General features: G+C 32.5%; 1 protein-coding gene across 1 annotated transcript in view; it reads right to left on the bottom strand.

Annotated features, from left to right (window-relative positions):
- LOC146995414 (small nuclear ribonucleoprotein F-like) overlaps positions 1–13863 on the bottom strand; it is an 85229-nt gene extending 71366 nt beyond the window's left edge. Inside the window, exon 1 of the mRNA XM_085823760.1 lies at positions 13706–13863. Coding sequence (XP_085679886.1) covers positions 13706–13711 — 6 coding nt within the window. The 5' untranslated portion in view covers positions 13712–13863. The remainder of the gene's footprint in view (positions 1–13705) is intronic.
- Between the last annotated feature and the right edge of the window lie 565 nt (positions 13864–14428).

Genomic DNA, 14428 nt, shown 5'->3' with positions numbered 1-14428 from the left:
TTGAACGGAGTATGTTTGAGCCAGAGTGAAAATGGACGAGAACGGCCAAGTACGAGGATTTAGAGATGGCTTATTTGTTTGGTTTAAACAAGCGAGATTGCAGAATGTTTCCATATCAGGACCTTTAATGCTAGAAAGAAGCAATGAATTTGCTAAATAAATAGGTATTACATTTTCTGCAAATCCAGGATCGTTGGAACATTTCAAGAAAAGAAATGGTATAGTACTCAAAAGTGTTTGCAGTGAAACTAATCAAGTTCTTCCGACCATGACAGCAAACTAGTTTCAGTCTACGATGCCTTCAATACTTGAAGAATATGAAGTGAAAGATGGCTTCAACGCAAACGAAACTGGGTTATTTACCGCTGCTTAACCCAATAATAAAAAGTTAGCATTTAATGGATTCATGTTCAGGGGGGAAACTGTCTAAAGAACATATTATGGTATTTGTAGGATGCAATTCGGATGCTTCTGAAAAACTACCCCTATTTGTTGTTGGCAAATGTTTGAAACTGCAGTGTTTTAAAAATGTAAGAATATTACTGGTCGAATACACAGTAAACAAAAAGGCATGGATGGTAGCGACGATGTTCACCAATTGCATTAGATGATAATAATATTGCAGTACCCCCAATTATGGTGGTAGACAAAGACATTTTGGAGTTTGTTCAATAAAAGAATATCATTGATGCAGGTTCCGACCACAAAAATGAAACGTCAAAAAGACTTTCTGATTCTGGAATGGAAAGACTGACGAATAGAAAATTAATAAGTATATGCACCGATAAGGGTGGGCAATTCTCTAACAGGCAATTTGAAGGGTACTTAGCCGAAAATGGAATTAATGTTGAATGCATAAACTCCAGAAGAGAACGGTGTGTGTGAACTTTTAACCGAATGGCATTAGATGCAGTTAAAGCTATGCTTAATGATGGTAAAATGGGAAGAGAATGGTGCACAGAAGCTCTTAGCTGTTTCGTACATACGTGGAACAGAATATGTCATAAAAGCAACCGACCCCTTATGAAACGTTCCTAAATAGACAACCCAGTGCTGTTTATTTTAAAATATTTGGTTGTAAAGCCTATGTTGGCATGCCAAAACAGATTAGAAATAAATTACAAATGAGGTGCAAAGAAGGAATCATGGTAGGATATGCGAAGGAAACTAGTGGTTATAGGATATGGCTACCAGAAGAATGCAGATTAATAGAAACCTGTAATGTGAAGTTCGATGAAAAACTGAATGCACCCTGGAACAGAAATCAAAAACTAAGTTTAAAAGACTAGAGCAATCTAAGCTATTAGCAGAATCAGATGAAGAACAAGAAACTTCTAAAGAAGAAATAAAGTTGTCAAATGACAAATCTACTCCGAAAGAAGTATTAGACTTAAACTGGCAAAGAAAAGCAGTTAAAAGGCCAGACAGAACATGTACAGACATATATTATTATGTAGAGGGAACGGACACCTGTTTTACATCCTATAATGATATTGAAAAGTATTTGTGAGGCAAGAAATATTAAATTTGAAAAAGATAAGTTTGATTTTAGTGGAAAAAACGAATACTCGGGGAAAGTTAATTTTGTAGAACAGAAGACTAGCTCTGTGTCTGAAGAGGCAAATTCCGTAGAAATTGTTATCCCACAAAATTTTAAAGAAGCACGAAAATCAGTAAATGCCGAAGAATGGGATAAGGCAATGAAAGAAGAAATTGACACAATGAAGAAACGAAAGGTTTGAGAATTAGTCGAAAAGCCATAAAATAAAACTATGCTAGGAAACAAATGGTGTTGGTGTATTAAGAATATGGCAAAGCACACTAGAGCTATCTGCCTAAGGGGAGGGATGCCTTCGTGGAGGACTTTCTAAGGGAAACTGGCTTGTATACACGTTACACATGGGGAAAATCCACAAAAATGCCTATGCAACCAGCCCGTTCACGGGATTCGAACCTCGGACCGAACTACCAGTGTTCAGCGATTTTACGGCTTGGCTGCTGGTGGGCAGGAAACAAATGGGTCTACGCTAAAAAGAAATGTAAAGAATCAAGTGGTTAGATACAAAGCATGTTTAGTAGCACAGGGATTCAGGCAGGTAAGAGGTGAAGATTTTGATGACGTTTACAGTCCTGTAGTAAATTTTTCAATCATAAGAATATTTTTCACTATACTGGTATGTTTATATGGATGGACTAATTGTCAATTAGATGTAAAGAACGCATATTTATATGCAAACCTAAATGAGAAAATATATATGACCCAACCAGAGGGATTTATTGAAGAGAAAAATAAAGTGTGTTTATTACACAAGGCAATTTATGGTCTACATCAAAGCGGGCACAAATGGTTTTGTGAATTTGAAAGTACTTTAGAAAATCTACATTTTAAGAAAATACAATGGTGTAATTGTGTTTATAAGAGTTCAAATGTAATTCTTTTGTTATATGTAGATGATATTGTGATTTTTAGTAAAGATCAATATAATATAGATAATTTCACAGCTGAGTAAGTTTTTTGATTTTAAAGTATTAGGCAAAACTAAAACGTTACTTGGAATTGAATTCTTAGTGAATGAGAATGGGGTTTTTATACATCAGCAAAAATATATCGAAGAAATTTTTGAAAAATTTAAAACATTTCCAGATACCAATAACTTCACTTCCCATAGCTAAAGGCACTATTCTTACAAAATTAGATTGTCCATCTTCAAGTGCAGAAATTATGGAAATGCATACATTACCCTTTAGAAATCTGGATGTTTAGTTTTTGTAGCTAACAGGACAAGGCCTGATATATTACATATGCAGTGAATATCTTGTCACAATTTCAGGAGAATCCTGGAATTAGGCATTGGGAAGCATTGTTGAAATTGCTTGGTTATCTCAATAGTACTAAATTATATAACTTATTGAAGATTAAACATCTAAATTTGTTATATCTAAATATAATAAATTTATAATCTAAATTTGTTATATATTGTTATTCAGATGCTGATTATGCAAGGAATAGAGATGACCGTGTGTCCATGGGAGGATTTATATTAAATTTAGATGAAGTACCAGTAATCTGTAAAACTGTTAAACAGAAATGTGTAAGTTTATCAACCATGAAAGCGGAGTATATGCCTTATCGGAGGCAGCGAAGGAATTATGGACAAAAAATGTCTTACAAGATGAAATTTTAAAGTTTAATTTAAGAGAATGTAAACTATTTTGTGATGACAAGTCTGCCATTGATTTTTCCAGATCGCCAATAGAAAATCGCCGAACTAAGCACATAGACATAAAATATCACTTTATTAGAAGACTAGCAAATGATGGAGTGTTTGACTTTGCATTTATCACCAGAAAATTAAATACGGCGAATTTATTTACAAAAGCGGCGATTGCTATTAATTTAAGGAAGTTTTGTTTAGATGTTTTCAGTGTTTACAGACAATAAGTGTATAATAGAATTGAACTATGTATGTATGAACTTCTGTAATTCTATGTTGTAAGTTTTGTTTTCGTCTTTGCATGAGGAAAAGAGGGCCGTTTGTTGGCTTTAAGTTTTCCTTATGCAAATTTTGATCGGAGGTCAATTGGCGGTAAGCTAACATGGTTGCAGCTGATTGGCCGATGACGTCAAGATCGACGGGTTGGCCTAGTATTATATATATTTACGCCGGTATCGGCGAATGTCTTGGTATTATGAGTTAGCTTTATGCTAGTTTTCTTTCACTCAAATGGTTTTAAATGTAAAGGCTACAGCATTAACTTCTTTTATTTTAATTTATGGAATAAAGCATGAATTTTATTTAGATTAGTCTTAGCTTTATTGAAGGGAAGCAAAATATGCTTTGCCTTTATCGCCACTGCCAACAAAGGTATTATGCGCATGCGTAAATGCATTATGCGTTTACGCATGCGCAGAAAGTTTGTAGCTTTGAGGTCCGGATTATAGATCATTCCGGATTATGGATTAAAGACTTTTGACTGTATAAACTCAAATGTATAGTTTGACAATATACCAAATAATACATATTATAAACTTGAAAACACATGATATGAAAAAGGTGCTGTACAGCAGGGTTTCTTAAACTGTGGGTCGCCAAAAATTTTAGCAGTTTTGATATTTCTTTAACTTATTATAATAACTTTACAATTACAAATAATTTTTTGATGTATCTGAAAAGAGATAAAGGGTACTATTCTGTTTTGAGGACTGTAAATGTATGCACAAAAGCACCAAATCTAGCAAGCGCGAACATTTAACAGCACACCAAATCTAGCGTACGCGCTGATTTCAGATTGCGTAAGTTTATATAGTTCTACATTTCTTAAGATGCCATTGAACTACTACTTTAATTTTTAAATCCTTTGGATTTAACAATTTGGGAATTGCCCATGACGAAAAGTTGGAAATAGAATTTTTGGTAAAGTGCAGAATCACCCATTGTTTGACGCGTTTTTAAGAATTGTACATACTCAGTATCCATGTGCACATCGATCTATTTTCACTTTTAAAAAAATCCCAGAATTGCACAAAAATGGCACTGCACACACCCTTGGCTTTATCTATGTACACATCGACCTATTTTCACTTAAAAAGTAAAAGAAAATTGACAAAAATCCAATTGTTTTTACCCTTGTAAAAAGCGGCAAACAAATAAGTGGGCCATTCTGCACTTTACTGAGAATATTTTCAAAGAAAAGGCATCATTCATCATAGAAAATTACGCTTGAACAACCAACGAGATGAAATTATGCTTTAGCGATAAGTCGGAAGCGAAATAGCGATGCAGGCATCCATTCAGTTATGTTTAGCAATTTTTATACAAATTATAAAAATGATCTGAAATAGTTATTTACTCTTATGCTTCCATTCAGTCATGTTTAGCCTTTTTCATATAAATTATAATAATAAAAAAGTATTACATGAAATTAACCTTTCATCTAAATTAAAACATCAATCTTTGATAGTTATTTACTATTATACTTGCTTTCTTGCCGCAATTATTCTTGGCAGCATTGGCATCAACAATAGTTTGGCGATTTTTTACGGCCCTCGAAACTGAATAGTACCATATTAAGATAAGACAATACAGACAAAGAAAAAAATGAAATGTTTCAATGCATTCTTTTTATAATATAAATACAGTCAAAAGTCGTTAATTTGGAAACCCATAATCCGGACCTCAAAGCTAAAAACTTTCTGTGCATGGCGCCGCGTTGGCAAATGCGCACAGGTGTTTTACGCGTGTGCGTAAGACCTTGACTACTGCGCATATACGTGTGCACAAGTGCAGAATACGTTTTCGCCTGCGCGTTTAATGTATAACGGACGGTGTAAGCTAAAATTATCTAATTATCTATTTCAGTTAATGTTAATGATTGCGTTGTTCCTTAATCTTCGAATTGGATCCCGCTTATTATTTTTTGCAGACTGTAAGAGCAATTTTATAAAAGTAAACTTGAACTTTCGATTATGTCAAATAGAATTTCCGATGCTGGAACTTCCAAAGGATCTACAAAACGAAAGTATGTTTCGATGTCCAACAAACAAAAAGTGCATAAAGACATGAAGAATGTGACAGAGAGGTTAGTGAAAACGAAAAAATTTCGATTGACAAGTTAGTCGGTATTCTCGGCACAGCAATTAGCGGGACTTGAACAGCGGGACTTTGTAACTGAACAAGAAATTATGTCTGTTTATAGAATTAAAGAGAAAGTATTATCACATAAAATGAAGCAACTTAAACAACTTACATTGAAAGAAATGTTTAATAAAGTAAACAAATAAATATTAAGCTTTTTTTTTTTTTTTTTTGTAAATTTTGATACCCTTTAGATCATAATTGTTCTTTATTTCATAAATTACGGTTTCATATTTTTAATTTTAGAATTTCTGCATGCCATCTTATGAGATTTAAACTGATGATCTATAATCCGGAATCGCCGAAGTCCCGACGAGTCCGGATTAACGACTTTTGACTGTATTCATTTTCTTTGCTTTGCACGTGATGCTGTCATTTTGTCTGTTACTTATTTAAAATTTGGAAGCACTTCCGCAAAGGATCCATTAAATGCAAACATTTCCAAAAATGGCAATAAAAGTTCAAAGTTGGTAATCTGGCGAATTGGTATGTCAGAGGTTGCCACTGGCTAGAGGTGCGTCACTACCGGACGAGGTGGTGAAAATCGATAGGGATGAATGATAATTGATAATACAGCTGTTAAGAATAATATGGTTGTGTTCGTATGTAATTTTTAAAAGACTTTACCATAAGGCTCCTAAAATATGATTAACGTGGGCCGCAATAATATACGTTTTAAATAATTAAGTTTTTATTTTTATTACTGTTATTTTTACCTAAAATAGTAAGAAATCAGTTTTCGTGCTTAAAAATTTGATATACTTTTAATGCAATTTAACAAATACTTTTCAGAGGATGTTAGGTGTTTATATACAATAGATGATTAGAATTAAATAAAAATTATTATTGGTTCTCTGAGATGACAAAATACTTTTATGTATTCCCAGGGTCATCAAAGTTAGTAAACCACTGCTTTGAATAATTAATCAAAGTTTGAATGAATCCTGAAAGATAACAAGATGTATAATGTTTCTTCTAGTTTTATTTACAATGCTACTTTAAAGGATTTGAATACTATTGAAAATTCTTGGCATTGTCAAATTTAATATGAAAAAGGCAATTGTTTCAAAATAAAATATTTTAAGCTATCAGCAAGTAAATTCACAAAACAACTTTGAAAAATTGCTTGTGTAAAATTAAATGTTTAATTAATGTTTTAAATGTATTATTTAGTAATGAATCCATTAATCGTACAGTAGGACTAATTATTAAACATAATTTTGAAAAAATCGACAAGCAAAGCACTTAATGAAAAAGACACTTTTTACTAAAAATATTAGTATTCTGTATGAATGACAGAGAATATATGTAATGAATACCTACATAAAGAAAAAGAAACAAACAAAAAAAAAAAAAAAAAAAAAAAAAAGCATTCTCTACCTTGACACTTGAAAAAATAATCCTGCTATGCAACACATAGTTAATTTTTTATTACATGATATTGCAAGCATTTTCTTCAGATTTTTCCTACAACTGGTTAAGACCATTGAATACTGGTAGTTTGATCTGGTTGTATCATGGTTAAAGGACTTGCTACATGGATGATTTTTCTAGTTTTTCTCATATGTAATGCAAACACAAGCCAGTTTCCCTTAGAAAGTTGTTAAAAAAGGCATCTTTCTTCAGGTGAATAGCCAGTATTCTTTGCCATATTCAAATAACCTAAACTTTCCTTCAGATTCTACATTGACATGTTATATCTGTTGTAAGCAGGACAATGATCATTCAGCTTCTATCCATGTGGCAGGAGTAAATTTAAAACATGTCAGAACCATAAGATTCATAACAAAATCTGTTATGAATCTGTTATGACCATGTTTTAATCTTTAAAACTTTATAAATTTTCCTGATTTTCTTACATCATGGGTTTCACTAACAAGATATTCATACTTTTGTTCAAGTTCATGCCCCCTAAAGTTATTACTGCTTGGCATAATAACAATCTTGACCATGTTACTCACTTTGTCAAATTAAATATATCAGCTGCAGTCTCTCCAAAGACTCTCACTATAACAGAGATTTTAAAAGATTTTTCGGTACTATTCCGTTTTGAGGACCGTAAAAAAGTTGCAGCGAAAATGTATGCGCAAAAGCGCCAAATCTAGCGAACGTGATCATTTAACAGCGCGCCAAATCACGCTGATTTCAAATAGCGTAAGTTTAGATAGTTCTATATTTCTTAAGACGCCATTGAAATACTAGTTTAATTTTTAAATCCTTTTTTGATAACGCTGTTGATTTAACAATTTGGGAATTGCTTAGTGACGAAAAGTCTGCAATAGATTTTTTTCAAAGAAAAGGCATCATTCTTTATAGAAAATTATGTTTGAACAACCAACGAGATGGAATAATGCTTTAGCGATAACTCGGTAGCGAAAATAGCAATGCAGGAATCCACTCAGTTATGTTTAGCCTTTTTTTATATCAATAATAATAATAAAAAAAGTATTATATGAAATTAATCTTTTACCTGAATTAAAACAAAATTAATCTTAATTTACTATTATACTTCCTTTCTTGTGTTAGGGTTGCCGCAATTATTTTTGGTCAGCAGTGGCATCAACAATAGTTTGTTGATTTTTTACAGTCCTCAAAACGGAATAGTACCGATTTTTCTTAGAATACAAATAGGTTTCTCGACTTTGGCAAAAATTCATGAGCTTTTCACGCAAAGCATTTACAACACATTTCAGATACAACATTTTGAGAAGTGTTTCATTTGCCTTTTACGAATAGCTGTGCATCATTCAGAAGAAAATGATGTCATGTTTAATTTCATCAGGCCTGATGCAAAGTCTAAAATACTGGAACTGCTGGTTTTCTCCCATCTGTTATAAGGAGAAATAATTTCAATGATATCCTGGAACTGGAATTATCCTAGGGTACATATTAATTTGTCAACAGCATTAGTTATTTCATAAATGGAATTGAAAATAATGCTTCTTCTATTCTCAATTTGGATATTCTAAATTGGAATAATGTATACAATGTATACAGCATTGAATTATGTCCATTTCAAGGTAAATTTACGGAACATAATTTTTTATAAGTCTCCATACATCTTTTCAGAGATGGACTTTCTTAGAAAATTCAGATAATAAAGATATATTTAGTGATTATCAGTCTGAATCAGAAAAAGAGCGCGACTCTTCAGAAGGCATTCCTTGTGATCTATTTTGTATGAAAGTGACTATTTTGTATGAAAAGATAAAACAACAAAATGGAAGAAAGAACCCTTTTGAATTCACAGATGCATGCCATCCCATAATATCGTAAAAAAAATTGCCTGGCAATACACATATATCTAAAGATGTGGCTTTACCCATCGATGCATGAAAGCTAATATTTGATGACACAATGATTGAAATGACTGTGACATGCTTTAATATTTATGTAAAAAATATTTCTGGAAATTTTAAAAGAGACGCAAAACCGATGGTTTCTTGCTTTTTTAGGACTCTTCTATATAGCTGGATTGCACAAATCCTCCCGTGTAAATGTTAGAGAATTATGGACGACTGATGGAACAGGATTGAATAATATGGCCGGTACTTACCGGCCATACTAGATCTTGGAGTACAAGCCAGGATTATAGAAATGAATAAGCTGCCCGAATATGAGCGATGTTTGGCTCACTTTTTAAATCTTGTCTGTGTGCATTCTGCCTCCGTCTTGCCCCGAAGCAGTTAACTTCTTTGGAATTATCCAGAAGATATTTAGCTTTTTTGTGAGATTCACTATTCGATGGGATATTACGAAAACATGTACAAAAACCAACTCAAAAGGAAGCAGCCAGACGAAATAGTTGGCAACATATGTGGCTTTGAAAGCCCTTCTAACGAATGTACCAGAAGTAGTGAAATCCTTGAAAGAAATTAGTTATCTTTCAAAGTACTATATTACTATTTTAAAATTAACTATCTATCAAAGTACGAAGCAGGACATCTGCTACATGTTGTAAAAAATTTTGAATTTATTATCAGCCTGACAATTTGGGATAATATTCTTAGAAATTAATCGAATAAGTTCTGAAATTCAAATGGAAGATATTATTCTTGCGCGTTCCGTCGCATTAATGGAAGGTCTGACCAAAAGTTTGCAAAAAATGAGAGAAATTCCTACGGAATATTGGATAGAAGAATTTACAGCAGCAGCTGAAAAAAATTGAGGTTGAACCTATTCTGACAAATAAGTGAATTCTAAAACGCAAAAAGGAATTTGATGAATTGTGTGAGGACGAATCACGAACATTTCATCGTGTTTAGCTACTTTCTAACGCAATGAAAATTGTATTTGATCGAATCTTATCAGAAATTAAAACAAGAGTAAACAGAGCTATTACACTAAATTCAAATTTCCATTTCTCAATGGTCGTGAAATTTTGAATATGCCAACTGAAGAACTGCAAAAGAATAGAGCAGATCTTGCACGAAAATATAAGCGAGATCTCTAAACGCATTTGAGTTCTGTCAGGAACTTTCTGATTTTAAAGAACAAGCCCCTATGTTATTTGTCAACATAAAAAGGCTAGAGCTTTTTATCTCTTGCAACAGATCTACACCTAAAATTTTCAGGATATCTTTTACAATATTTGTATTGCCCTGCGGATTTACTCTATGCTTCCAACTAGTCAAAAGTCGTTAATCCGGACTCGTCGGGACTTCGGCGATTCCGGATTATCGATCATCAGTTTAAATCTGGTAAGATGGCATGCAGAAATTACAAAATTAAAAATATGAAACCATAATTTATGAAATAAAGAACAATTATGATCTAAAGGGTACCAAAATTTACAAAAAGAAAAAGCTTAATATTTATTTGTTTACTTTATTAAACATTTCCTTCAATGTAAGTTGCTTCGTTTCATGTGATAATACTTTCTCTTTAATTCTATTAAACAGACATAATTTCTTGTTTAGTTACAAAGTTCCGCTGTTCAAGTCCTATAATTGCTGTGTTGAGAATACCGACTAATTTGTCAATCGAAATGTTTTCATTTTCAATAACCTCTGGGTCACTTTCTTCACTATCGGAAGCGAATTATAATGACGAGGAACTTGATTTAAATCATATCAAAGACGGAGTATATCGAGATGAAATACTACACTTAGTACCGAATTATAAACCAAATAAAATAAAAACATCTGCTCTGAAGATAAGGATAGTGCTGACAGATCAACTTCCAATCCGCAGCGTGAAATTGATAAACAGATTTCGGATTTCAAAACATACTTTCGCTTTGTAGATACAAATTACATATTAGTAAATATATATCGGAAATTCTATTTGACATAATCTAATAATGACGTTTCTGCCCCCCCCCTCTGCCGCAGAGCAGCATGAAATTGATAAACAGATTTCGGATTTCAAAACATACTTTCGCTTTGTAGTAAATATATATCGGAAATTCTATTTGACATAATCGAAAGTTCAAGCTTACTTTTATAAAATTGCTCTAACAGTCTGCAAAAAATAATAAGCCGGATCCAATTCGAAGATTAAGGAACAACGCAATCTGCAACATTAACTGAATTAGATAACTTTAGCTTAACGTATAACTCCGTTACACATTAAACGCGCATGCGCAAAAACATATTCGCAGTTGTAAGGGTCTTATGCGCTCTCGTAAACGCCTGTGCGCATGCGTGAACGCGACGCATGCGCAGAAAGTTTGTAGCTTTGAGGTCTGGATTATAGATCATTCCGGATTGTGGGTGTCCGAATTAATCACTTTTGACTGTACTACATCTGCAAGCTGTGAGCTAAGTTTTAGTAAATTAAAACTTATTAAAAACTATCTGAGATTATCAATGAGCCAGGAACGTTTATCAAGTCTTGCAATTCTGGCAATCGAAAATCAAACAGCACATCAAATTAATTATGATGATGCCATAGATTTATTTGCAGAAAAAAAGGCTCGCAGAGTAAAATTTTAATCCAGTAATATTTTAAGAGCATTAGGTAAGAACTTAAAATCATTATTGAAATAAGAATTATGAAAAGAAGTACAAATACTAACCTTTTCCTTTCAGTAGTAGCCCATATTGCTGTTATGTATAGCTAATGAAAGTTAGTTACATAATTAATTAGCTCATCTATTGTCCCAACTTATGTAATCTATTGTTTGTAACTAAAGATTATTTTTATTAAAAGTGCATAATCAAGGGTATCGAAAGACATATAAAATTTTAAAGATACCATAAGGTATTTTCCATTCTTTAAGCGTAACATTTTTGCTAAAATCTTCTTTAAACACAACATTTTGCATAAGCATAACTATACAAATTGGTATTATCCATCACACAATGAATGTTTCTTTTATGCGGAAACCTCCCGTTTTTCGATTTGTATGGAAGTGTTGTGTGTCAAAATATTATCACTGCGCTGTCAAGGGAGGTTCTAAATGTAAACAAAAAACACTCCATCTGGAGATCGAAATCCTTGGAGCAGTGTGGAGTTGGCCCTTCCTTTCTTTCTTACCTCCATGGTGTGGCTAGTTTTTGTTGCAAATATTGCGTATTTCAGAGGAAATGTAATTTTGATTATTACATAACAAAAAAGTCTTTTGCGTGAATATGTATATGTTTATTATCTTACCGGGCTTTATGAGGACAATAGTAGAGTTCTTGAGTAGGCTACATGAAGACGTTATTGTGAAATGAATATTTAATGTGCTAGGTTAAAGTTACTGTTAGTATCGAGAAATTGGTAAAAAATTATTCAATCCACTGTATTAGTGATTAGTAATTTGCTTATAATTGTTTAAATGAAATTTTTTATTATTTAATAATGTCTGATTTCCATTTTTGTGCTGTGCTGAACTATTTTAGTATTTAGTTCTGAATTGTTTTCTATTAGCATCATTTATTAGTATGAGTAGTATTATTGCAAATATTGAAAAAAATCCTCATTTCAGGGAAAATGTAAATTTGATTATTTCAGTACACTGGAGAAGTCATTGAATTAAGAGGGTTTGCATGGGTTTTTAGTTATGTATCGGCCAACAGCAGCTGAACACTGGTCGTTCGGTCGGGGGTAGAATCAAACGAATTAGCTGGCTGCATGGGTGTTTCCGCCGTTTCACTCATGCGTAACTTGCATGTGAGCCAATTACTCTTAGAAAGACCTCACCCCTCTTAGGCAGGTAGCTCTCTTATGCTTTGCTATAAGTAAAGAAATTAAACCATTTATTATGTATATATCTTTTAGAACAAAAACGGCAAATAAAGAATTTCTTACTATAAAATGGATTTTACATTTTATCTCGAAAACTACCTATTTTTATGTTTATTTAAAAAACTAAAATTTGTTACAGAAACTTAAAGGAAGATGGGTAAGGGCGGCATTTTTAAGTTTTTGCCCCGCCTAGGAAAAATGATAAATCCGACGCTGGCCAACACCAAAATGACACGTTTGAACCCACCCGATACATCACCATTTACCATATACAGGATCAGACCAAATATTTTTATTATATAACTACAGAACATCTAATTATTATATAAAAAATTCACTGGTCTATGAATATTTCTCATTTTCAGTTTAAATAAAAAGGGTTATATGTTGGGTGCAATGCACGAAGCAAAGTCCAACTTCAGGACTTCTCAGCTTTAAAAATTCCTGCCAAAGCGCACTGCAGCCTTGAATTAAATGTCTTATGATAATTACACTTCCTTTTCAAGAATTAAATACTCATACTAGCTACTGAAAGCATGGGTATTCCTCTTGAAAAAATAATAAAAGGTAGGAAACTTTATTACCTGGAATAACATATTCCACCATGTCACAAATGTATTACTTCTAGAAAAAGGCACACTTATTGGCTGATTTGGAAGCAGCTTTAATTCTTATTTAGTTGTGAAATTCTAAATCTCAAAATAAAGGGATTTAATAATAATTTCATTTGGTCGTAATTCATATCAAATATATGATATTTATTTTTATTCACTGCTTATTGAAAGTTTCTCAAAATCGAAAGCACCGTTTTCTCTCGAAAGCTTGATTTTTAAAAATTACGCTCTGATTGCTTGTGTCTATTATTATAATAAATACATATAAGAAAAACTTACCGCCATTCCGGTGAGTCTCGCAATATATACTGAAGATGAGCAAACAAAATAATTAAAAATTATGAATTTCTTTTAACATAGATACTATCAGATACTACTTCAAATCATTTGCAAACATTCCCGCGATTTACTCTAAGCAGAGTGTTGCCAGATGATTGTACTTATATTATTATTATTAGAATATTAAGTTAAAATTCTGCAGTTCAGTAACTGAGGGTAAAAAAAAAATAATCTAGCCAAGGAATAATTTCACTTCTGCTAATTTTTTTCTCCCGTTTTCGAAACATATTATTATTATTTTAATGGGATTTTTTTTTTCCCCCGAAATAAAAATATCGCCCGAATTTTTTACATAGTTAAAAATTCGCCAAGGGAAGGAAAACGGAAATCTAGGAATACTAAGGTTGTCATACAATTACAGTGAATTTAAGTTTATGTAGAAATTTTTAAATAATATTACAATTTTCACGGAAGATCAGGAGATGGTTTAGGGGAAAGTGCAGAATCACCCACTGCTTGGCGCGTTTTTAAGAATTGCACAAACTCGGTATCCATGTACACATAGACCTATTTTCACTTAATAAAAATCCCAGAATTTCAGAAAAATGGCATTACGCACTCCCTTCACTTTATCCATGTACACATCGACCTTTTTCACTTAAGTAAAAAAAAAAAAAAAAAAAAAAAAAATGGCAAAAATCCAATTCTTCTTACTCTTGTAAA

This window comes from Stegodyphus dumicola, chromosome 9 (assembly GCF_044657685.1).
Source record: "Stegodyphus dumicola isolate Sdum_Otavi_A_Nest chromosome 9, ASM4465768v1".
NCBI lineage: Eukaryota > Metazoa > Arthropoda > Arachnida > Araneae > Eresidae > Stegodyphus > Stegodyphus dumicola.
This window is presented reverse-complemented; position numbering and strand designations above follow the sequence as displayed.